The sequence below is a fragment of the Phacochoerus africanus genome, chromosome 4 (genome assembly GCF_016906955.1).
Source record: "Phacochoerus africanus isolate WHEZ1 chromosome 4, ROS_Pafr_v1, whole genome shotgun sequence".
Taxonomy (NCBI): Eukaryota; Metazoa; Chordata; class Mammalia; order Artiodactyla; family Suidae; genus Phacochoerus; species Phacochoerus africanus.
Window position 1 is genome coordinate 74,126,532 of NC_062547.1, and position 24,863 is coordinate 74,151,394.

At 50.6% G+C, this 24,863-nt stretch overlaps 1 protein-coding gene across 2 annotated transcripts; it reads left to right on the forward strand.

Moving 5' to 3' along the window:
• Positions 1 to 253: 253 nt before the first annotated feature.
• On the forward strand, positions 254 to 24,625 carry PLIN3 (perilipin 3). 2 transcript variants are annotated; one of them, XM_047777424.1, is made up of 8 exons: positions 254 to 366; positions 3,426 to 3,510; positions 7,694 to 7,892; positions 8,067 to 8,149; positions 12,500 to 12,797; positions 17,753 to 17,952; positions 20,229 to 20,354; positions 23,788 to 24,625. In XM_047777424.1, exons 2-8 carry the CDS (start codon positions 3,442 to 3,444, stop codon positions 24,130 to 24,132), a joined length of 1,320 nt encoding a protein of 439 aa, XP_047633380.1. In that variant the 5' UTR covers positions 254 to 366; positions 3,426 to 3,441; the 3' UTR covers positions 24,133 to 24,625. The 2 variants fall into 2 exon arrangements, with proteins under 2 accessions (XP_047633380.1, XP_047633381.1); XM_047777425.1 differs by having other exon boundaries at positions 23,791 to 24,625.
• Positions 24,626 to 24,863: the final 238 nt, after the last annotated feature.

The following is a 24,863-nucleotide window of genomic DNA, read 5'->3' on the forward strand; positions in this document are numbered from 1 at the left end:
CAACTCCCAGAGTTCATAAGGTCCCTGGTGGGGAGGGCGCGTCCCTTGGCTGGAGCCGGTGTCGTACTAGGGTCGTTCCCCACCTTGGAGACACTGCTGGGAGGGCACGCGCAGCCGCCAGGTCCGTCCGTCCCTTCTCAGGCAACACTTGAGCCTCCAACATCTAGAGCGGGGCGAGGGGCGTGGCCTGGTGGTGGGCAGTCCCCCAACCGATTGGTCCTCCGGCCCGTCACTCCCGGGCGCTCACCGCCCCCTCCCCCCCTCGCCGCCCCCGAGTATAAAGGTCCGCCTTGTCCTGGCACAGGACGGTTTTAGAGCTGGCCTTGAAGTAGTTGCTGTTGCACCCTGGACGTCCAGCTGACCGCGGTGAGAGGCGGGGTCCCCGAATGGGGTGGGGAGGCTGGGAGCTGCTGAGCCTGGGGCGCCTCTGGGGAGGAAGGGGCGGAGAGGGCCTTCCCAGGGGGCTCTGTTTATCTCTGTTTATCTCTGCGGCCTGGGGAGGGGTCTCCAACCTGGGCTGAGCAGGCCTCCATCAGAAGAATCCAACTTTTGGAACAGGCTCAGACTTTCAGATTCTTCCCTCTCAATATATAGGACTTTCGTGGGGGCGAGGGAGCACGAAAGAGCGCCCCCCTCCACACACACACACACACACACACACACACACTAGAAGTGGCAGGATCAAGAGGGGGCTAAGTCCGTCCCAAACCACATCCTCTTGCTTTACAAACGCACCTTGGAGACAGGCTGCAGCCGGTTCCGCACAGGAATTCCGCTCTCCCTGGGTCTTCAGAGGGGCCCCCTTCCTCCCCGCACCGGGTGCCAATCCCTCGGCCTGGCAAAGCCCCCTCCCCTCCAAGTGGTTTTGCCCCCTGGGGACTTAGCCCCTCCCCAGCCCTCCTTCTGGCCTCCCAGCTGACCCTGGCGAGGTCTTGGGCAAATTCCGCCCCCTTCTCCTGGGTGGGTGTGGCCACTGGATTGCACAAAGTAGCAGTGGGAAGTTCCCTACCCCTTATCTGAATCCTTGCGACCTTTGTGAGAGAAGGGCCTGAGCCTACGTCCGCAGTCTCTGGGAACTTTGGAAGTTGGATCTTAGTATGTCCTGGCTGCGGCTGGAGGGCTATGTGACTTCCGCCACTTTCGGCCAGTTCTCCCTCTGGCAGCTGGAGTCAGCTGCAGGCACGTTGCTGATCCCCAGGACTTGAAATGGGTGTGCTGACATCTGCAACGGCAGCCCTTGGTTCAACTGGTTCCAGAGGGATTGATGGAAAAAAGGGATGGGAAAGAGGACCTTTGAGCTGCCCAGGAGAGTTGAGGCTCAAGGGAAGGTGAGGGGGAGAACAGGGTTCAGGTGATAATCACCAGGGGTAGGTGTGCCTCCTTGCCCCACTTCCCAGTTGGGGGGGGGTCCTTCTTACCAAGCAGAAGCTCATTCCTGGCTGGCTTCACCCATTTCTATGGGACAGACAGAGTGGTGTGAAATGGATCTGTTTATTGAGCACCTACTATGTGCCAGACACCAAGCTAAGTGCCGCATGTGCAGCCTCTCCTCCAGTCCACAGGGACTTTAGGCTAGGAACCATTATCCACATTTCACAGGTGAGGCAAGTGAGGCTCAGAGAGAGGAGGCTGCCTTCCCAACTTCTAGCTTCAGAGTTGCAAATCCAGGGTTAGAACCCAGTTTACTTTTTTTCTTTTGGCTGCACCCACGGCATGTGGAAGTTCCCTGGCCGAAGACTGAACTTGAGCCACAGCAGTGACCATGCCAAATCCTGAACTGTTAGGCTACCAGGGAACTCCTAAAGCTCCATTTAGACTCCAGAACTGGTGCTCTCAAAAGCTCGGTTAGCTGAGTTCCACTTGCAGGATGGTGAAACATGGAGTCTGGGAGGAAATTCACAGACTCAAGGTCAGGGGTTCTCCACAGGCTCATACCAGAACGACCTGAGGAACCAGCCTTAGGGCAGGTACTACCTTTAGCCCCATTTTACAGACAAAAGGACTGAGGCAGGGGAGAGGACCTTCCTTGCCCAATGTAGCACAGCATGGGTAGAGCTGGGACTCCTGAAATCTAATCTGACAACACTCTGCCCATCTCATCTCACCTGGCCAGGAAAATGGAGCACAACTGTTGAGGCCATTGAGCCTGCAAATGTGTGCATTAGGCTCACCCAGGGAGCTCTCCCTTGTTGTTCCCATTTCCCTGAGATTGACTTGATTGGTCTGCAGAGGGGCCAAGCATGGTCTAACTTTTTCCTGTGGCATGTGGGAGTTCCCAGGCCAGGGACTGAACCTGCTCCACAGAAGCTACCTGAGCCATAGCAGTGACAAATCTGGATCCTTAACCCATTGAGCCACCAGGGAACTCCTTTTTTTTTTTTTTTTAAGCTTAACTGTTTTTTGAACAGGTAATACTATCTGCTGGCTTAAAAGTCAGAGGCCTGCCCCAGTTATCCGATCTTCCTACCTGAAGGTGGCCACTGTTAACAGTTTCTTGTGTCTCTTTAAAGACTCTGTGCAAATACAAGCAAAAACTTTAGCCCCGCTCACACCTTTCCTCTCTTAATAGTATCTTGTTCTGGAGTTCCCGTCATGGCTCAGGGGTTAACAAATCTGATGAGGAACCATGAGGTTGCAGGTTCAATCCCTGGCCTTGATCAGTGGGTTAAGGATCTGGCGTTGCTGTGAGCTGTGGCGTAGGTCGCAGACAATGCTCAGATCTGGCGTTGCTGTGGCTGTGGTGTAGGCGAGCGGCTACAGCTCCAATTAGACCCCTAACCTGGGAACCTCCATATGCCACAGGAGCGGCCCTAGAAAAGGCAAAAAGACAAAAAAATAGTAATAATATCTTGTTCTGTGTCAATTACATGTAAGTTTCCAGTCTTCAGCTGATTGCCCTGAGGTACCAGAGTTATTTTCTTTAGTCCCCTTCTGTTGGGCAACCCTGTTGTTTCCAGTGCCTTGTGGCTGACACCGCTGTCCACGTGGCAGTACAGGTGTGGAACTGTCCCTGCAGTGAGGTTTCTGGGTCAAAGGGAAGATGCTTCTTGCAGCCCAGTGGCAATGGACAAATTGCCTTCTCCAGGGGTTTTGCACCATCGGTGTCTCCCCACAGTATTACTATAGGTGAGCCCTTGGAGGGCTGTGAGCAGACCTTGCCCCTTGAGACGTGGCCCTGGGATCAGCTGCATAGCAGCACCTGGGAGCTTGTTAGAAATGCAGACTTTGCCCCCCCCCCCCCCCCGACCCTGCTCCGATGAATCAGCACCTGTTTTGAACAGGCTTACAGGTGTGTGTTAAGGAGGGAAAGGCAGGGCTCTAGGAAATGGGGGTGGAGGGTGATCAGAGGGCAGGTGTGAACCTGGACTTCCCCCTGGAGGGAAGGGCAGAACAGGCTGTACCCTAACTAGTCTTTCTGTCCACAGGACCTGCTTCTGAGAAATGTCTGCCAGCGAGACAGAAGCCAGTGCCAGCAGCACCCAGGTGACCGCGGAAGAACCGGTACAGCAGGTGAGGAAGGTCTGGGAGCTATGGGCTGAGGCTTCCCACATGGTGGTGCCCTGGCAGAGATACCCTTCCAAGTGGGTTGGGGAGAGCCACTGTGCCAGCCCCTCACAGGCGCCCCACTAACAGGTGGCCGTGAGAGAACTGGGGATTGCAGGGACTCTTGGGAGAACAAGGGTACAGCTCTGTTTGAAACTGCCTGGCTCCCCCCAGGCAGACCTTCTTGGCAGCTTTCCTTTGGGTCCTCCTTCTAGGAGGTCAGTTTCTACTTCCACTGTTTCTCCCCAGTTTAAATAAAGGCCCCCCTCCTTTTATTTTTTCCTTTTTGGCTGCCCTGAGGCACATGGAGTTCTGCAGCCAGGGATCAGATCTGAGCTGAGTTTGATAGGCTGCAGCTGCAGCAATGCCAGATCCACCCCCAACCCCCTGTGCTGGGCCGGGGATTGAACCTGCATCCCAGGCTCCAGAGATGCCTCTGATCCCATTAGGCCACAGTGGGAACTCCAAAGCCCCTTCCCCTTTTAAAATTTTTTATTATTTTTAAAATTTTTGGCCCACCTGCAGCATGCAGAAGTTTGGGGGCGAGGGATTGAACCTGAGCTATAGCAGTGACAATGCCAGATCCTTAACCTGCTGCACCATCAGAGGAACTCCTAAAGTCTGCTTTTAATAACCAGCCTTTTGAAGCTCTCTTGTAGCACAGTGGGCTGAGGATCTGGCGTTGTTACTGTGGCAGCTAGGATCACTGCTATGGCCATGGGTTCGATCCCTGCACAGAACTTCTGCATGCCAGAGGGCATGGCCAAAAAAATTAAATAAATGAACAGCCTTTTAAAAATAAGTTATCATTCATACACCATAAAATTCATCATTGGATTTCCTGTTGTGGCTCAGGAACCTGATATAGTATCCATGAGGATATGGGTCAATCCCTGACCTTGCTCAGTGGGTTAAGGCTCCAACATTGCTGCAAGCTGCAGTGTAGGTCACAGACATGGCTTGGATCTGGCATTGCTGTGGCTGTGACGTAGACTGGTAACTGAAGTTCCGGTTTGACCCCTAGCCTGGGAACCTCCATATGCCTTGGGAGCGGCCCAAAGAAATGGCAAAAAGACAAAAAAAAAAAAATCACCCTTTTGAAGAATCCTATTCAATGATTTTTAGAAAACTATCAAGTTAGACAGCCATCCCCGGCACACAGGACATTTTTCATCTCCCCCAAAAGAGACCCCATAGCAGTCACTCCCCATTTCCCCTTCTCCTGGGAACCACTCATTAAGGTTCTGTCTCTATGACTGCCTGTTTTAGACATTTCATGTGAATGGAAACGTACAACATGAGACCCTTTTGTATCCGGCTTTTCTCACTGAGCATAATGTTTTTGAAGTTTATCTGTGTTGTAGTATGTATTTGTGCTTCATTCTTTCTTTTCTTTTTTTTTTTTTTAAGAGCCACACTGGTGGCATGTGGATGTTCCCAGGCTAGGGATCAAATTGGAGCTGTAGCCGCCAGCCAATGCCACAACCACAGCAACTCAGGATCCGAGCCGTGTCTGCGACCTACTCCACAGGTCACGGCAACGCTGGATCCTTAACCCACTGATCGAGGCCAGGGATTGAACGTGCCTCCTCATGGATGCTGGTCAGATTCATTTCCACTGAGGCATGACAGGAACTCCCATGTGCTTCATTCCTTTTTAAAAATTGTGCTAAGATAAAAATACACTATTTGGGAATTCTCTGATGGCTCAGTGGGTTAAGGATCCAGCGTTGTCACTACTGGGAGTCTGGTTACTGCTGTGGTGTGGGTTCAGTCCCAGGCCTGGGAACTTCCACCTGCCATGGGAGGGGGAAAAAAAAAAACCACAAAATTATTTTAACTATTTTATAGTAGGCAGGTCAGTGGCATTAGGTATATTCACCATGTGCAACCATCACCACTATTTAATTCCAGAACTTTTTCATCTCCCCACATGGAACCCCTGTACCCATTAATAATGTCCTCAGGGTTGATCCACATTGTAGTGAGTGTCAGCATTTCCTTTTTAAGGCTGAACCATACTCCACTGTGTGGGTGGATCACAGTTTGTTTATCCATCATCAGTCAATGGACACTTGGGTTGCTTCCACGTTGTAGCTACTGTGAATAATGCTGCTTTGAACATGGGTATACAAATCTCTCTTTGAGATTCTGTTTTTAGTCCCTTTGTGTCTAGTCCCCAAAGGGCAATTCCTGGCTCATATGGTAATTCTATTTTCAGTTTTTGAGGCCTCACCATAATGTTTTCCATAGTGGCTGCACCATTTTGCATTCTCACCAACAGCGCACAAGGGTTCCAGTTTCCCCACATCCTCACCATCATTTGTTAATTTCTGTTTATTTGATGGTAGCCATCCCAACAAGTATGGGGTATGAGGTGGTATCTCATGTAGTTTGATTTGCATTTCCCTGGTGCTTTATTTTATTATTATTTTGTCTTTTTGCCTTTTCTAGGGCCGTACCTGTGGTACATGGAGGTTCCCAGGCTAGGAGTCTAATTGGAGCTGCAGCCGCTGGCCTATGCCAGAGCCACAGCAACGTGGGATCCGAGCTGCGTCTGCAACCTACACCACAGCTCACGGCAATGCCGGATCGTTAATCCACTGGGCAAGGGCAGGGACCGAACCCGCAACCTCATGGTTCCTAGTCGGATTCATTAACCACTGCACCATGACAGGAACTCCTCGCATTTTTTTTTTAATCCACAGAGTAATTGGTCAACATTGGGGTTGTTTCCACTTCTTGGCCATAATGAATAAGGCTGCTGTGAACATTTGTATACATGTCCTACGTGGACATGTGTTTTCCTGTCTTTAGTGTAGACTCCTATGAGCAGAATTGCTGGATGGCATGGGAAATTTGTGATGAACTTCTGAGGAGACCTCCTGGGTAAACCCTGGAGGAGGACTGCCTGCATCCAAAGTCTAACTTCACCACTGGCTGGGTTTGTGACCTTGGGTGACTCTCTTGGCCTCTCTAAGCCTCGGTTTACCCTCTGTAAAATTGGAAAAATACTCCCATCTCCATGGACTGGCAATTAAGTGAACTCAAACACAAGCTGTAGAAGATCTCCTGTGGTGCAGTGGGTTAAGGATCTGGCATTGTCACTGCAGTGGTGGGAATTTGATCTCTGGCCAAGAAAATGAAAAAAAAAAATGCACAAGCTGTACAAGTAGCACCTGTGAGAGTTACATCTTGCCCACATCTTCACTCAGGTCATCCTTGCCACTCCTTTAGGACAGAAATGACTTCCCATTTTATGGATGGGGAAACTGAGGCTCAGAAGGGCTGTCCTGACCACTAAGTTCTGCTCTTGTAGGGTAAGAGGCACCATATTCAGTATGTAAATGAATGGGTATGGCCATGTGCCACTAACACTTTATTTTTAAAGCCAGGTACCATGGAATTATATTTGGACGTGTAAATGAGTGAAGTACTGAAACTCAGTGCAATGTGGCTGAACCTTGAAGACAGGCTAGTGAGAGAAGCCAGACACAAATGGACAAATCTTGTGTGATTCCCCACTTAGTAGGTCCCTAAAGGACTTAAATCCATAGAGACAGAAAGTAGATGACAGGGTTAGGGGGATGAGGAGTCAGTGTTTAATAGGGACAGAGTTTCAGTTTGGGACGATGAGAAAATTCTGGAAATGGATGGTGGGGATGACTGCACAACAATGTAAATGGACTTAATGCCACTAAGTTAGGCACTTAAAACTGGATTAAATGGGAGTTCTTGGTGGCTCAGTGGTTTAAGGATCCTGCGTTGTCACTGCTGTGGCTTGGGTCGCTGTTGTGGCACAGGTTCCGTCCCTGGCCTGGGAACTTCTGCATGCCGTGGCCAAAAAAATTTCTTAAATGAAATAAAATAAAATCAATCAAGTGGTGGCCTGGACTTGGCCTGGAGGCCAGAGTTTCCTGACTTCCGTTTTAAACCCTGAGCTTCTTAACACTGGGGTTCTTGTGTCTTGCGACTGCCTGGCACACAGTGGATGTCAAGGTCACAGTCAAACAAAGGGGCTGTGGGGCCCAGATGAAGGCAGCCCTGGCGTTCCTGGTTTGCTCCACCGCGTGGGCACAGAGCAAGGCGGCGGGGGGCGGGGGAGGCCGCAGTTCCCCGGCAGCTCAGGCTGGAGCTGCTCTTCCCATAGCCCAGCGTGGTGGACCGCGTGGCTGGAATGCCACTCATCAGCTCCACATGCCACATGGTGTCTGCCGCCTACACGTCCACCAAGGAGAGCCACCCCCACGTCAAGACCGTCTGCGACGTGGCCGAGAAGGGCGTGAAGACCCTCACGGCGGCTGCTGTCAGCGGGGCCCAGCCCATCCTGTCCAAGTTGGAACCCCAGCGTGAGTGAAGCCTGGGGAGAGCAGCGACCCCCCCCCCACTCCGGGCTGTAGTGGGGCGGGGCGGGGCGGGGCGGGGGGGTGTGATCTGTGGGCTTTCTTGGACCCCCGGGGAGGAGGGCCCCACATGCGCAGTAACTATCAGCTACTCTGTCTTGCCCCCACCCCCAATCCTAGTCACATCAGCCAGTGAATACGCCCACAGGGGACTGGACAAGCTGGAGGAAAATCTGCCCATCCTGCAGCAGCCATCGGAGAAGGTGACTGACCTCTGCCCTGGGGGGCGGAGGGGATGCTCAACCGAGGTGGGGCCTACCTGGGTCCTGTCTGTGGACCCACCTTAACCAGAGCAGATAAGTGGGACAGTTTCCCCTGCACCCCCACCCCACCTCTGTCCACCTCACCCCGCAGCCTGCACTGGGCAGCTGGAGGAACATTCTAAATGCCAGGCAGGTGTCCCCAGATCCTTTTGTTTCTCACCTTGCTCAGAGCAAAAGCCAAAGCCTTTGGCATGGCCCCAACCAGATCTGGCCCTGCTGCTGCTGCACCCCCCCCCCCCACCTCACTTGCTCCATTCCATCTGCGCTGGCCTCTGTCCTCCTGCTCAGTCACACCAGTGCCCATGAGTACCAGACTTCGTGATAGAAACAGAGCCCTTGCCCTCATGGAACTTTCATTCTGGGGAGGCGAGAGCAGCACATTCAGTGACCACATGCATTTCAGTGCTACCCCAGGATCTTTGCATGTGCTGTTCCTTATTCATGGACCAATCTTTCGGGTCTCAGTTCTAAACTCACCTCTTCAGAGGCCTACCCTTTCCCCTTAAAGAAGATCCTCCTAGCCCAGCTCTGTCCAGTAGAACTTTCTCTGTACATGTTCTTTCTCTGCATCCTCTAACACAGAGACCAACAACTGTATGCGGCTGCTGGGCCCTTAGAATGTGGCCAGTGTGACTGAGGAACTCAATCACTAATTTAAATTATTTTATTGGATTGGATTGGATTTATTTTGGCCATGCCTATGGCATGTGGAAGTTCCAGGGCCAGGGATTGAACCCACACCCCAGCAGTAACTCAAGCCACAGCAGTGACAACATCGGATCCTTAAGCCACTGCGCCACCAGGGAACTCCCTTATTTTAAAGACTTTAGAAGTTCCCAGGTGGCAGCAGGTTAAGGATCTGGATTTGTCAGTCATGTGGCTTGACAAATAATGAGTGATGTGGAACATCTTTTCATGTGTTTTTTGGCCATTTGCATGTCTTCTTTGGAGAACTGTCTGTTTAGATCTTCTGCCCATTTTTTGATAGGTTTGTTTGTTTTTTTGGTATGGAGCTGCAGAAGGTGTTTATAAATTTTGGAGATGAATCCCTTGTCAGTTGATTCATTTGCAAAGATTTTCTCCTATTCTGTGGGTTGTCTTTTCGTTTTGTTTAGGGCTTCCTTTGCTGTGCAGAAACTTTTAAGTTTGATTAGGTCCTATTTGTTTATTTTTGTTTTTATTGTCAAAACTCTTAAGAGGTGGATCTGAGAAGATGTTGCTGTCATTTATGTCAGAGAGTGTTTGGCCTATGTTTTCCTCTAAGAGTTTTACAGTGTCTGGTCTTATATCTAGGTCTTTAATCCATTTGGAGTTTATTTTTGTGTATGGTGTTAGGGAGTGTTCTAATTTCATTCTTTTACATGTGGCTGTCCAGTTTTCCCAGCACCGCTTATTGAACAAGCTTAGGAGGCACTCTTGATTCTGGGCCCTGTGAGGTCCCCCTCTGGGCAGAGGTAGCTCTCCCTGGTCTCAAGGGACAGTGGTGTTGTCAGAGCTGGGATTTGAACCCAGGCCAGCATGAGCTAGGGAGCAGCTCCACTGTGTGCTCAGTGAGCTTAGTGCTGGCATTCAGACCTGACAGTCACATCCTCTCCCTGCAAAAGAGACTGATTCTCACAAGTAGGAGGATCTAGGTGGTGAGGGGAGTGCCGACTTAGGATAAGATCATGGTTTTCAGCTTTCCAGGATGCTCTAGGCATAGAGATCTGCTTAAGGACTTAGACTCAAGAACACCAGGAATGCATCATTGAGTACCTGCTGGATGCTGGAGCTGCTTCCCCAAGGATGCAATGCAAAGCCATTCCAGAGGCCCTCCGCCTGTTTCTGTAAATAAAGTTTTATTGGCACACACAGAGGTGCAGACAGTGGCTTACACGTCATCCATGGCTGCTTGTGCTCTACCCCGGAGCGTTTGGCAGTTGGGATAGAGCCCTTCTGGCTGCAAAGCTAAAAATATTTACTATCTGGCCTTCCTAGAGAAAGTTGCTGACCCTCTTTAACCAGTCGAGAGGCGATGGAATTGAAATACCAGGTTAAAATCCAGATTCTGCCCCTTAGCAGCTGGACAGCCCTCAGATAAGCTGTTCAGCCTTGCTTTCTTTTGCGGAATGGGTATGCTCATCTGTCATGGAGTTTTGCTGAAGTGGGGTCATCACTGGAGGATTCAGAATAGTGCCTGGTTCATACCAAGTGTTGAATCTCAATGATTTTTTTTTTGTCTTTTTGCCTTTTCTAGGGCCTCACCCATGGCATATGGAGGTTCCCAGACTAGGGGTCTAATCAGAGCTGTAACCACTGGCCTACGCCACAGCCACAGCAATGCCAGATCCTTAACCCACTGAGTGAGGCTAGGGATCGAACCCGCAACCTCATGGTTCCTAGTCGTATTCGTTAACCACTGAGCCATGACGGGAACTCTTCATTGATTTTTTTTTTTTATGCTATCGTTCCCTTTTTTAAAAAAATTCTTTTCCTTTATTGTTTGTCATAGTAAGATTTTATTTTATTTATTTTATTTTTATGCTTTTTAGGGCCACACCTACAGCATATGGAAGTTCCCAGGCTAGGGGTTGAATTGGAGCTACAGCTACTGGCCTACACCGCAGCCATAGCCACACGGGATCTGAGCCACATCTGAGACCTGCACCACAGCTCATGGCAATGCTCAATCCCCGACCCACTGAGCGAGGCCAGAGATCGAACCCGCATCCTCATGGATACTAGTCAGAATTGTTTCCACTGTGCCGCAGTGGGAACTCCTATCATAGTAAGATTCTTAATGTTTTATTTTATTTTATTTTTTATTTTTTTGTCTTTTTTTGCTATTTCTTTGGGCCGCTCCCGCAGCATATGGAGGTTCCCAGGCTAGGGGTCGAATCAGAGCTGTAGCCACTGGCCTACACCAGAGCCACAGCAACGCGGCATCTGAGCCGCGTCTGCAACCTACACCACAGCTCACGGCAACGCCAGATCGTTAACCCACTGAGCAAGGGCAGGGACCGAACCCACAACCTCATGGTTCCTAGTCAGATTCGTTAACCACTGCGCCATGATGGGAGCTCCAGATTCTTAATGTTTTAATGCTAGTTTCAGGGATCCAGAAAAGACTAATGTTTTGGGCACATCACCCATTTGTTATGGGGAGTTTAAGGTAGCTAATGTGAAAGTTCCCTGGTGGCCTAGTGGTTAGGGACTGGACATTGTTCCTGCTGTGGCATAGGTTTGATCCCTGGCTGGGGAACTTCCACATGCCATGGGTACCCAGGTCATTCTCTGTAGGGGGCCGTCCCAGGCACTGAGGGGTGTTGAGCAGCATCCCTGACCCTCAGTCACCTGATTCCAGTTGCACCCTCAGTTGCGACCACCATAGATGTCCCAAGATGTCCCCACTGTCCCCAGGGGGCAGAACCATCTGGGATGAGTAGGGACTTAGCACCCTGTTCCCCCCCCCACTTGATACCCTTAGTTGTGACCACCGTAGATGTCCCCAGTGTCTCCTGGGGACAGAATCACCAGGATGAGTAGCACTGTCCTGGGGGATTTAGCACCCTGACCACCTACCCAGACAAGATTATGGTTCTTAGTGTGGGATCAGAGTGGTCTCTTTCAGGTGTGTCTCTAGTTTCTGCTGTTGCGCTGATTCTGTGCTTCAGCCTAGCACTGTTCTAGCCCTGGGGCTTAGCCAGTTGTGACAGAGTGCCACAGCCGGGGGCAGGGGTGTGGACTCAAACCACAGATGTTGATTTCCTCACAAGTCTGGAGGCTGGAAGTCGGAGATCAGGGTGTCGGCAGGGCCAGTTTCTCCTGAGGCCTCTCTCCTGGGCTTGTAGATGGCCATCGTCTTCCTGTGTCCTCACGTGGTCTCCCCTCTGTGCCTGTGTCCTAATCTCCTCTTCTTATGAGGACACCAGTCAGACTGGATTAGGACCCACTCTAATGGCCTCATTTTTCCTTAATTACTAAGGATCTTCTCTCCAAATACAGTCACATCCTGAGGTCCTGGGGGTTAGGGCTTCAACTCTGTGCAGCCCATAACACCATGGGAAGAAGAAAGAGAAGCACAGAGAGGTAGGGTGACTTGCTTAAGGCCACACAGCTAGGACATTCCAAGCCAAGGACTCTCACCAGGCTGTCCAGCTCCAGAGCATGTGACCTTAACTGCATTCACCCTTCAGTGTCCCCCCCAGAGCTGGAACTCCTCCCTTCAGCCCATCGGAAGTTGGGGTGCAGGCGTAGGGATACCCAGGTACAAAGGGAGAATGGAGATGCTGAGGCTGGCCTTTCTCATAGGTCCTGGCAGACACCAAGGAGCTTGTGTCGTCCAAGGTGTCTGAAGCCCGAGAAGCTGTGTCAAACACAGTGTCCAGCGCCAAGGACACAGTGGCCTCCCGGGTGACTGAGGCAGTGGATGTGACCCGGGGTGCTGTGCAGAGTGGCGTGGACCTGACCAAGTCCATGGTGACCAGCAGCGTCCACTCGGTCATGGGCTCCCGCGTGGGCCAGATGGTGCTAAGCGGGGTGGACACAGTGCTGGGCAAGTCGGAGGAGTGGGTGGACAACCACCTGCCCATGACGGACGCTGAGCTGGGTGAGTACACCCTGCGGGCCTGGGACCCCTCCCCAGACTTCCTGACACGGGGTCCCTCTCATCACATGCTCTCATCTCCTTCCTGCCACCTCTCCCCATCCGTCTTAGCCCTGTCACTCACCAGGCCGGACCAGCTAAATCCCCTCTGCTCTGATTCCCAGTGTCTGTCCTCCCTGAAGCAGCCACCAGAGGGTGCCGGTGAGCACTCAGGTCCAGCCCCTCCCCCCCCCCAGCCTTCAGGGATAAGAGCCCAAATCCTGTATGAGGCCACCTTGTACTTACCATCCTGCCCTCGTACATTCTATTCCAGCCACACTGACCTCCTTGGCCATCTTTGACCATGTTCCCACCCCAGGGCCTTTGCACTGGTTGTTTCCTCTACCAGGATCTCCCTTCCCATGACTTTCAGATACCCATTACCTTCACCTCCAGCCCTGTGCTCAGATGCCACATCCCCACGATGCCTCTAAGATGCCTCTAAGATCACACCATCCATTAGTCATATAGGGTCCTGAAACCTCCTCAGCCCAGCTCTGTTTTTTTCTCTTGGGCACTGGTCATCAAGTCCACAAAGTAAAAGTTGTATCCCATGTCTAGATCGGTGCCTGGCGTGCAGCAGGTGCTCAGATCCCCAAATAAAATCACTCAGACACCTCTATCATCCTCCCACCCTGGGCATCTATTTGTTTGTTCCAAGTTTCCTTGAGCACCAGCTGCCAAGCTCTCTTCTAGGTCCTAGGGGTACATCAGTGTTAAAGGAGAGAGGTTTCTGGAGGAGGTGACGATTGCCCAGATGTGTGTGGAGGAGGCATGCTGATGTCAGGGCAGAGATTCTGGGGGCAGGGCCCTGCCTGGGGTGTTGGAGGAACAGTGAGGGGGCTGTGCAGTGTCTGGAGCAGAGTGAGGGAGGGGGAGAGAGGGAGGAGGGAGGGAAGTTGAGCAGGGCTTTGCAGGGCTTTTCCCCAGAGAGAGATGGGAGCCTTGGAGGGCTATGGGCAAAGGAGGGCAGGACCCAACTCAGGTGCTCACATGTGCCCTCTGGTGGCATCTGCAGGGAGAACAAACCGTGCTGCGAGGGCAGAGCTGGGGATCCAGGGCTGAGGGCACTGTGCTGGCCCAGAGGAGTGATGACGGGGCTGGACCAGATGGTGGCAGGAATGAATAGAATTAAACAAACTGGGGATGAAACTGTTGAGACAAAGCAGCCAGTCAGGCAGTCTCATACCCGCAGCTCTGGCAGTTGGCCTTGGCCTCACCTTTTGGAGATGGCCATCCTTTGCACACATGCTTGGCACCTCCAGCTGTGCCAGCATTGCAGACTCCATTGCCCACCATACATTACTAGACACCATGCTCCATCCAGAGGGAGCAGCCTCTTGGCCAGGGGTTTGGCCAAGAGGAACCAAACATTTGGGGCAACTGGAAAAACCTGAAGACAGACTAGATCAGGATTTCCCAACAGTGGCACTGTGGCCGTGGGGGCAGGGTTATCCTCTGTGGGGACCATGCTGGGCACTTTGGGGTATGGAGCAGCATCCTTAGCCCCCACCTACCAATGCCAGAGCACCCCCAATTGTGACAACCACAGATGTCTCCAGTGTCCCTTGGGGGCAGGATCAGCCCTGGGTGAGAACCACTGCTTTGCCTCTTCTGGAACTTCATATAAATGTGGTTCGTGATGGGTGCTCATCTCCTGATCTTTATCTCCAGTCTCTATTTTTTTTCCCATGGGGATTGCAACGTGTGGCTCTTCCAAGTAGCACTTGTCTCTCTGTTAGCTGGAAAATGTCCCTAGACAAAGTGCTTTGTTGCAGTTGTGATGCCCAAAGTACCATTTATAGAGGAAAAGCAGTAAAAGTGGCTAATTTTCCCCCTTTTTATTTATTTTGGCATCATGGGCTGGTTCACCAGCACCCTCCACCAGCAAAGAGGGAGTTTTTACCCATAGGTTTGAACACGCAGATTAACACAACACATTACAATCTAAGGTCTTTTTTTTTTTTTTTTTTGTCTGTGCCCGTGGCATGCAGAAGTTCCCTGGCCAGGGATCAAACCTGCGTCATACCAATAACCAGAGCCACAGCAGTGACGCACTGGGTCCTTAACCCACTGTGCCACAAGGGAACTCCAAGATTCTTTTCCAGTATAGGTTATTATAAGATACTGAGTGTAGTTCCATGTACTATACTGTAGGTCCTTGTTGGTTATCTATTTTGTTCAGGTTGTTTTGTTTTGTCTTACAGCCACATCTGTGGCATATGGAAGTTCCCAGGCCAGGGATTGAATCCAAGCTGCAGCTGCAGCAACATCGGATCCTTTAACTTTCTGTGCTGGGCCAGGGATTGAACCTGCACCTCTGCAGAGACCCAAGCTGATGCAGTCACATTCTTTTTTTAAAATCTTTTTTCTTTTTCTTTTTTTTCAAGGGCGCGTCTGTGGCATATGGAAGTTCCCAGGCTAGGGTCTGAATCAGAGCTGTGTCTGCTGACCTGTGCCACAGCCGTAGCCACAGCAACTTGGGATCTGAGCTGTGTCTTTGAGCTATACCACAGCTCACGGCTGAGCCACAATGGGAACTCCTGCAGTCACATTCTTAACCCATTGAACCACAGCAAGAACTCCTTGTTCAGTTTTTAAAATATTATCATGAAATGACTCTTCCTGGCTTTTGTAAATAAAGTTTTATTGGCACATATCCATGCCCATTCATTTACGTTTAGCCTATGGCTACTTTTGGACAATGATGACAAGGCTGATTAATTGAGGCACAGTATAGCCCGCAAAGCTGAAAGTATTGATAGAGCTGGCCCCATAACAGAAAAAGTTTATTAATCCTGGATTAGAGTGTGTCCTTCCAGAATTTCATAATGTTTATAGAAAAAACTGAATTCCCCTGATTGAAGGCTTACCTTGATCAAGTGGGGGATGGATGAGCCCTTGTAGGATTATGTTGCTTGATTTTTCCCTGTCTTTCATTTCCGGAACAGTGCCCAGTGCAAGGGAGAGGCACATGTAGGTGATTAAAGTAGAGATCTTGCATAGAACTTTCCTCGAGTTATCTTGGTCATGTGTTCACACTCCCTGTTCTGTTTATTTGATAGTCTCCCTTCCCTCAACCTTCCCAGATACTTTTAGAAGGGGAACTTTATCACTTACCATAAACAGATCAATTGCAAATAATAAATACAGCTAAGCATTTGTTCATTTGTGTGCCTTTTTGAACACAGCATAGTCCAAATTCCACATCTTAGGTGGCTCTGACTCCAGGTGATACAGAAAGGAAACTGAGGCTTACTGGCCAAATCACTTCTGCATCCAGGGGCGCTGCAAACATTTTCTTTTTTGCTTTTTTTTTTTTTTTTTTTTTTTGCTTTTAAGGGCTGCACCTGCGGCATATGGAGATTCCCAGGCTAGGGGTCCAATCGGAGCTGCAGCTGCCGGCCGCAGCAACTCAGGATCCAAGCCACATCTGCTACCTACACCACACCAGATCCTTAACCCACTGAGTAAGGCCAGGGATTGAACCCGCAACTTCATGGCTCCTGGTCGGATTCCTTTCCACTGTGCCACCACGGGAACTCCTGCAAACATTTTCTTCACAGTCCAGGTAATAGGTATTTTTGGCTTTTGGGGCCACACAGTCTTTGTCGCAACCATGCAGCCCTGCTGTTTTAACACAAAAGCAGACAATGTGAAAATGAATGGGGGTGATGTGCTTGTGTGTCAGTAAAATGTTATTGCTAAAGGCATTTGGCCCAGTTTGTAGACCCTCCTGCCATTCAAGAAGCCAGTGAATGAGTAGGGCTGGATTCAAATCCAGATGGGTTACCTACAAACTGAAACTTTAATAACTACTATATTAAAGTCTACAGGGAGCAGGGGGGTTCCCTGGTGGTGTGGTGGTTAAGATTCGGCGCTTTCACCATTTTCAGGTTCAATCCGTAGTCTGGGAACTGAGATTCCACATCAAGCTGCTTCATGCCTCAGCCAAAAAAAATATATATGTGTGTGTGTATATATAGAGGGAGAGGGACAAGATAGGATCAAATAAAGGCAGATGGATTTCTATCCTGTTGTAACTTCATAAGCACTTTCTGGACTAGATAGTCCTGACTTTTCCTTCACTGCTGTGAAGATGGTTCTCATGTACTTCTCCCATCAAGTATCATGGTTAAGAATGTGGGGCCTGGCTTCAAATCCTGACTTGTGACTTCCTAGCTGTGTGACTTTCAGTAGGTTGCTTAACCTCTCTGAGCCCCAGTTTCCCCCATTCGTAAGAATGGAGTAACACTGCCTCCCTCATAGAGTTAAGATTTCGCAAGAATGCACGTGAAGCACCTAGAACATTGTGAGAGATTGGCCACTAATTTTTTTTTCGGCCATGCCCACAGCATGAGGAAATTCTGAGGCCAGGGATCAAACCACAGCATAGCAATGGCCCAAACCACAGCAGTGACAATGCCAGATTCTTAACCTGCTGAGCCACCAGAGGCCTCTGAGATTGGCCACTATTAATTTATTAATTTATGCTGAGTGTTAGTGTAGAACTGGCTAACTGTTCTCTGTAAGGGACCAGGTAATGAATATTTTCATCTCCTGCAGGCCAAGAGGCCGCATACTCTACTGCTACAGTTTGAAAGCAGCTATAGACAATGTATAATGAATGTGAATGGTTGTATTCAGGGGTCATACCAAAACCACAGGTGGGGTGGATGTGACTGTGCCCACAGCATGTAGAAGTTCCCAGCCAGGGATGGAACCTGCGCCACAGCAGTGACAACACCAGGTCCTTAACCCGGTGAGACACCAGGAAATTCCTAGTCTAAGGACTCTTAACCCTGGGACGTTTGGTCACCATCATACCCATTTTGCAGATGGGGAAAACCAAGGCAGGGAAATTCTTTTACAACTACAGACCCAGGCCTTTATGGTGCTTCTCCTGCCTTCCCCTACAGCCCACCTTGCCACGTCCCTGGAGGGCTTTGACATGGCCTCGGTGGCCCAGCAGCGGCAGGATCAGAGCTACTTCGTGCGTCTGGGCTCCCTGTCGGAGAGGCTGCGCCAGCGGGCCTATAAACACTCTCTAGGCAAACTACAGCACACCAGGCAGAGAGCCCAGGAGGCCCTGCTGCAGCTGTCGCAAGCACTCAGCCTGGTGAGGCCCATGGTGATGGGGGTGGGGGCGGGGAACTGGCCAGCAGTGCCAATGAACCCCTCCCCAAACCTAGCAGCTTATTCCTCCCCATTCCACACATCCGCCTGTGTTTGCTAGGAGCTGCTGTGACAATGTCCCACAGACTGGGCAGTTTAAACAACAGACGTTTGTGCCTGACAGTTCTGGAGGCCTGGAGTCTAAGGTGTCGGCAGGGTTCTTTCCTTCTGAGGCTTCTCTCCCTGGCATGTAGACGGCTGCTTTCCCTCTTTTATTTTATTATTATTATTATTTTGTCTTTTTTTGTTATTTCTTGGGCTGTTCCTATGGCGTATGGAGGTTCCCAGGCTAGGGGTCGAATTGGAGCTGTAGCCACCGGCCTACGCCAGAGCCACAGCAACTTGGGATCCGAGCTGTCTGCAATCTACACCACAGCTCACAGCAACGCCGGATCATTAACCCACTGAGCAAGGCCAGGGATCAAACCCGAAACCTCATGGTTCCTAGTCGGATTTGTTAACCACTGTGCCACAACGGGAACTCTGGCTGCCTTCCCTCTGTGTCCTTGCCCTGTCATCCCTCCACACGTGTCTGTGTCCTAATTTCCCTTTTTCATAAGGACCCCAGTCGTATTGGGTCAGGGCCCACCCTAAGAAGCTCATTTTAAATTCGTAACATCTTTAAAGACCCATCTCCAAACCCAGTTACATCCTGAGGTCCTAGGGTCTATGGCTCTAACGCAGGGATTAGGAGAAGACACAGTTCAGTCCATGACAGGTCAGCTGGAGGCCGGATCTCGCAGGGTGGGTGCCTCCTCCAGCAGGACGCCTCAGGCTCCCCGCCCCCCCGCCAGGCTCCTAGAGACTCAGGTACAGTGCGAATACATGAGCACTTTGTTTAAAGTTGCTTTTATTGGGAGTTCCCATTGTGGCTTAGTGGAAACGAATCTGACTAGTAAACATGAGGATTCAGGTTCAACCCCTGGTCTCGTTCAGTGGGTTGGGGATCCGGCGTTGCCATGTGATGTGTCAGTCGCAGACACGGCTCGGATCTGGTATGGCTGTGGCTATGCCATAGGTCAGTGGCTACAGCTCTGATTCAACCCCTACCCTGGAAACACATGCTGCAGGTGTGGGCCTCCCCCTGCCCCCCCAAAAAAGGCAAAAATAAAGTTGCTTTTATTGAGATGTCATTTACTACAGTAAACATCACCATTTTTAAAGTGTACAGTTTGAAGAGTTTTACAAATATAAACAGGCATGTGACTACCGCTGCATTCAAGTTGTGTCACATTGCCATTATCCCCAGAAATTCCCTCCTGCCTCTTTGCAGTCAAATCTTTCCCCCTGAGGTTTTTAATTTTTCTGTCCTTTAAAGAGCTAGGTTTTTCCCTTCTCTTTCCTTAGTTTCTGCTAGGTACTATCTCTTTCTTGAAAAAAAATTTTTTTGACTGCCCCTATGGCATGCGGAAGTTCCCAGGCCAGGATTGACCCTGGCAGTGACATAGTGAAAAGAGCAGTGACATCAGGTCCTCAACCTGCTAGGCTGCCAGGGAACTCCTTGAAATTTCTTAATTGTGGTAAAATGTACATAACAAAATTCACTATTTTAACCATGTCTAAGCGCACAGCTCCGTGACATTAAGCACATTCACCTTGTTGTGCAACCATCCCACCGTCATCTCTAGGACTTTTTCATCATCCCAAACTGAAACTCTGTCCCCATGAAACACTCACTCCCCCACCCCCAGCCCCCACCATCTACTTTCTGTCTCTGTGGATCTGACTCCTGTAAGTACCTCCTGGGAGTGGAATCAGACAGTATTTGTCCTTCTGTGTCTGCTTCTCTCAAGGTCCATCCACGTGGTAGCGTGTGTCAGAATTTCCTTCCTTTTTAAGGCTGAGTCATATTCCATTGCAACTGCCTTTTAAGCCTGTGCTTACACTTTACCTGCTCGTGTCCCATTGGCCGTAGCTGGTCATGTGGCCGGGCCCACTTGCAGGGGGCGGAGAAATAGGCCACGTGGGGGGAGCTGCAGAGACTTCATGACCACCACTCCATGAACACGCAAAGCATGTTGGTGACCCTAAAGCCCACAGCCAGTGGGGACCCTTTATGAGAACAGCAGTGTCCCTCCCCATCTTGGATGAAAGGAGGTCCCCCAGGCTCTGCCTGGAATCCCACCTCTCCCAGGATCCCCGTGGGTTCCCAGGGGCCCTGCTGGCTTTGGCCAAGCACCAAGGCAGCCACTCTTTCTCACTGCTCTCTCTTTGCTCCAGATGGAAACTGTCAAGCAAGGAGTTGATCAGAAGCTGGTGGAGGGTCAGGAGAAACTACACCAGATGTGGCTCAGTTGGAACCAGAAGCAGCTTCAGGGCGGGGAGGAAGACCCAGCCAAGCCAGAGGTACCCACGGCCGGTGGGGGGCACAGGGTGCTGAGGGCCCTGACTTCCCTCTCCCCACCTCCGATCAATAGACCTACCTGCCTGGCATGCTTTCCCCAGCCTCACGAGCTCCCATTAACTGCCTTCAGGACCCAGTGACTCCTCCTCCAGGAAGCCCACCTGGATTGCTGCTCTTGGTTGCAGGTGTTGCTTCTCAACTATGAGACACTTGATCAGGATGCATCGTAACCTGCTGAATTCCAAGCCATGCTCCATTTACTCCTCTTCTCCCCCATCCCAGCATCCCATTGCATTCTTCATAGTCGCCCGCCTAGCTCTGGGTGACAGCTTCTCACAAATGAACGTTCTCTGGCCCCTCCAGTCTATCCCAAGCATCAGCCTCTTGTATGTAACTTTTCCCTCCTCATTCTGAGCCATCGTCTCTCACTCTTGGGACCGTCCTGGCACTACAGCTTCTCAGCTTAACCTCTCTAGGCCTCGTTTCCCTGTCTGTGAATGGGATATAGGACCTTCTGCAGGGGTGTGAAGGTGAAACGAACATGTGTGTTCGCAGCAGCACAAGTCACAACAGCCAAAAAAGTGGAAATGGCCCAACTGTCCATCAACAGATGACGGATAAACAAATGTGGTCCCTCCACTCACGGGAGCATCTCTCAGCCTGAAAAAGGAGAGAAGCACCAATGCTCCCTACCACGTGGACGGACCCTGAGACCATGATGCTCAGTGAGAGAAGCAGACACAGAAGGACACACAGTGTGCAATTCCACAGCTGGGAAACATCCAGAACAGACACATCCAGAGAGACAGAGAGTGGGTTAGTGGTTGTTAGGAGCTGGGAGCGGGGAAATGGGGAGGGAGTTTCTTTTGAGGGGATGGAATGTTCGGGAAGTAGAGGCAGCACTTGCACAACCTCATGAATATACTAAAAAAATCACTGAACTGTACACTTAAGGTGAATTTTCTGGTATGTGAGTTATTTAGATATATATGCATATACACACAGGAGTTGATGTATAAGGCACATACTAAGTGCTACAAAAATAATATTTATAAAGATATCATGAATATCTCTATAAATGCAAGACTGTTCAGCATTCAGACTTAAACCGCCTAAAACTGCCTCCCTTCCCCCCTTTCCTAAAGGCAGCAGCCAGAAAATAGATATTGGTTCTATAGGCACCTGCCTGCCAAGTTCAAGGTCAGAGCCCTCAGCTGACAGGACTCAGGGCACAGTCTTGCCACCCAGCCTGCTCTGATCTCCTCCCGCACTGAGGGCGTCAAGGACCTGATCTAAACTGCAGTTTCCCTCACAGCTTCCATCTTCTGCCTAGAAAGTTGTTCCAGGCCTCTTGTTTTTAAAAAACTTTTTTTTTTCTTTTCTTTTCTTCCCTCCCCCTTTTTTTTTTTTTTTTTGCTTTTTAGGGCCTCACCTGAAGCCTATGGAAGTTCCCAGGCTAGAGGTAGAATCGGAGCTACCGCTGCCAGCCTACACCACAGCCACAGCAATTCAGGATCTGATCCATATCTGTGACCTACACTACAGCTCATGGCAACGTCGGATCCTTAACCAACTGAGCGAGGCCAGGAATCAAACCCATATCCTCATGGATATTAGTTGGGTTCATAACCCACCGAGCCACAACTGGAACGCCAAAAAAATTTTTTTTAAACAGTTTTGTTTATTTATTTTATTTTTTGATTTTTAGGGCCGCACTCACAGCACATGTAAGTGCCAGGGGCAGAATCAGAGCTACAGCTGCTGGCCTACACCACAGCCACAGCAATGCAGAATCCGAGCTGCATCTATGACCTACACCACAGCTCATGGCAATGCCAGATCCTTAACCCACTGAGCAAGGCCGGGAATCAAACCCACAACCTCATGGTTCCTAGTCAGATTTGTTTCTGCTGCACCACAATGGGAACTCCAAAAACAGTTTTATTGATGGAATTCTTTTGTGGCACAGTGGGTTAAGGATCCAGAACTATCACTGTAGTGGCTTGGGTCCCTACTATGGCTCAAATTCAGTCCCTGGCCCCAGGAACTTCTGCACGCATGCCTCGGCTTGGCCAAAATAAAGTGTACAAGGCAGTAGTTGTTATTTTTGGTATACTCACAGGTTGTGTGACTATCACCACAACTCATTCAGAACATTCCCTGGGACTTCCTGTTGTGGTGCAACAGGATCTGAAGCATCTCTACAATGTCAGGACGCAGGTTCGATCCCCAGCCTGGCAGTGGGTTAAAGGATCCAGTGTTGCTGCAGCTGCAGCATAGGTTGCAACTGTGGCTGGGATCTGATCCCTGGCCCAGGAGCTCCTTATGCCTCAGGGTGGCCAAAACAAAACATTCCCATCACCCCAAAAAGAGATCTCGCCCCCAATAGCAGTTACGCCCCATTTCCACCTTCCTCCACAACCACAAATGTACTTCGTCTCCATGAGTATTTCATTTCAAGGGAATTTCATTTCAAGGGAACACACACTGTGTGTTCTCTCACTGAGCATCGTGTTCTCAAGGTCTGTCCACATTGTAGTGAGCGTCAGTGCTTCACTTCTTTTTATGGCTGAAGAATATTGCTGAAGAATGTTCCAATGTGTGGATGGACTGCATTTTGTGTCTCCACTGGCCAGTTGGTGGGCGTTTGGGTTGTTTCCGCTTGGAGGCTGCTGTCCATAATGCCCCTTTGAACATTTGTGTGGAAGTCTTTGCGTGCACATGTGTTTTCACTTCTCTTGGGTGGGTCTCTAGGAGTGGGTGTGCTAACACCACAGTTTAACATTTCATGGAACTGCCAGACCATCTTCCAAAGTGACCACTCAACAGGCAGTGTGCAAGAGTTCCAGTTTCTCCCCCATTCTCACCGACACCTGCTGTTATCGGTCTTTTTGACTCTAATCATCACAGTAGGGGCGAGGGGCTCTCTCATTGTGGGTTTGAGCTGCGCTTCCCTGATGACTAATGAGATTGGACCTCTTTTCACGCACTTATTGGCCATCTGTATATCTTCTCTGGAAAAATGTCTATGCCTGTTTTGCAATTTGGTGATTTTCTTGCAGCTCAAAGAGCCGGTTTTGGGAATTCCCTCCGTAGTGCAGTGGGTTAAGAACCTCACTGCAGTATCTTGGGTAGCTACGGAGGTGCCAATTCAATCCCCGCTGGCTCAGTGGGTTAAAGGATCTGGCATTGCTGTGGCTGCGGCATAGGTCGCCATCTGCGACTCAGATTCAATCCCTGAGCCTGGGAACTTCCATATGCCATGGGTGAGGCCATAAAATTAAAAAAAAAAAAATACCAATATTTTGAAGCCCAAGGCTCGATGGCCTCTCCAAGGTGGGCAGTAGAACCCCCATTTTTTCTCCCTGCCCCAGGCTTTGGATCCAGTTACCCCCAACTCAGACGGTCCTGATTGTCGCCCCCACCCCTTGCCAGCAGGTTGAGTCCCAGACATTCACCATGTTCCGTGACGTCACCCAGCAGCTGCAGACCACCTGCGCCTCGCTGGGCGCCAGCCTCCAGGGGCTGCCCGCCCACGTGAAGGAGCAGGCGCTGCAGGCTCGCCGCCAAGTGGAGGACCTCCAGGCCACCTTCTCCGGCATGCACTCCTTCCAGGACCTGTCCAGCAATGTCCTGATGCAGAGCCGCGAGCAGGTGGCCAGGGCCCGAGAGGCCCTGGACCACGTGGTGGATTATGTGGCTCAGAACACACCTGTCATGTGGCTGGTGGGACCCTTTGCCCCCGGAGTTGTGGAGAAAGCTCCAGAAGAGAAGAAGTAGAAGAGACAGGAGAGGGGCTCGGAGTGCCCAGTCCTCCCTGAGGGGCTGGCAGGCCGCATGGGACACCCCACTGGGAACACGGGCTTCTGTGCATTCCTCCCAGCTCATCGCAGCTGTCACCTTGGAAAACAGAGGTCCTTAAAACTGACCAGTCCCTCACCCTCTTGGAGCTTGGAGGAAGCACATCCTAAGCCCCGCAGCAGTCATTAGGATGAGCGGTCCATAAAAATTTTTTCTAGAAGCTCCCCCTGTCAAATTTTTTTTTCTCCCTTAAAAGCCAGGGGTATACTTTTGATATCCCACTTGCTTTTCTACGTCAAGGGCCCTGGATATCAGCTTTTAGCTAAGGGACGTGAGCTTCTCCAAAGTGGGCCTCCTGGGGATGGGGTGGGGCCAGAACAGCTGACATTCATTCTAGAACAGAAGAGCGCTAAGGCCTGCCTGGCCAGGTGGCTGCCTGGAGCTTAATAAATTTTACTTGCAGCGAAATCCAGGTTGTGTGTGTGTGTGTGTCTTTTTCTTTCAGCAGCTAAGCAACTCCGATATCTGTGTGGTCACCTCAGCCCCTTCTTTGCTTTGCTCCCAAGGGCATGAACAGGACAGGGCTGGACCTGCTACTGGGCTTGAAGGTTGGTGCCCAGGGCCTCGGAGAAGGCTCATCTGGGTTGTCAGAGATGATCTTGCTTGGCCTGAGGGGTCTTTCATCTCCCTCTGCCCACATGCCAGAGTCT

Excerpts from the sequence above, each read along its gene's own strand:
- PLIN3 (XM_047777424.1), top strand. The coding sequence starts at position 3,442 with ATGTCTGCCAGCGAGACAGAAGCCAGTGCCAGCAGCACCCAGGTGACC. Across the intron at positions 3,511-7,693 it reads CGGAAGAACCGGTACAGCAG|CCCAGCGTGGTGGACCGCGT; the intron begins GTGAGGAAGGTC and ends CTCTTCCCATAG. Across the intron at positions 7,893-8,066 it reads GTCCAAGTTGGAACCCCAGC|TCACATCAGCCAGTGAATAC; the intron begins GTGAGTGAAGCC and ends CCCCAATCCTAG.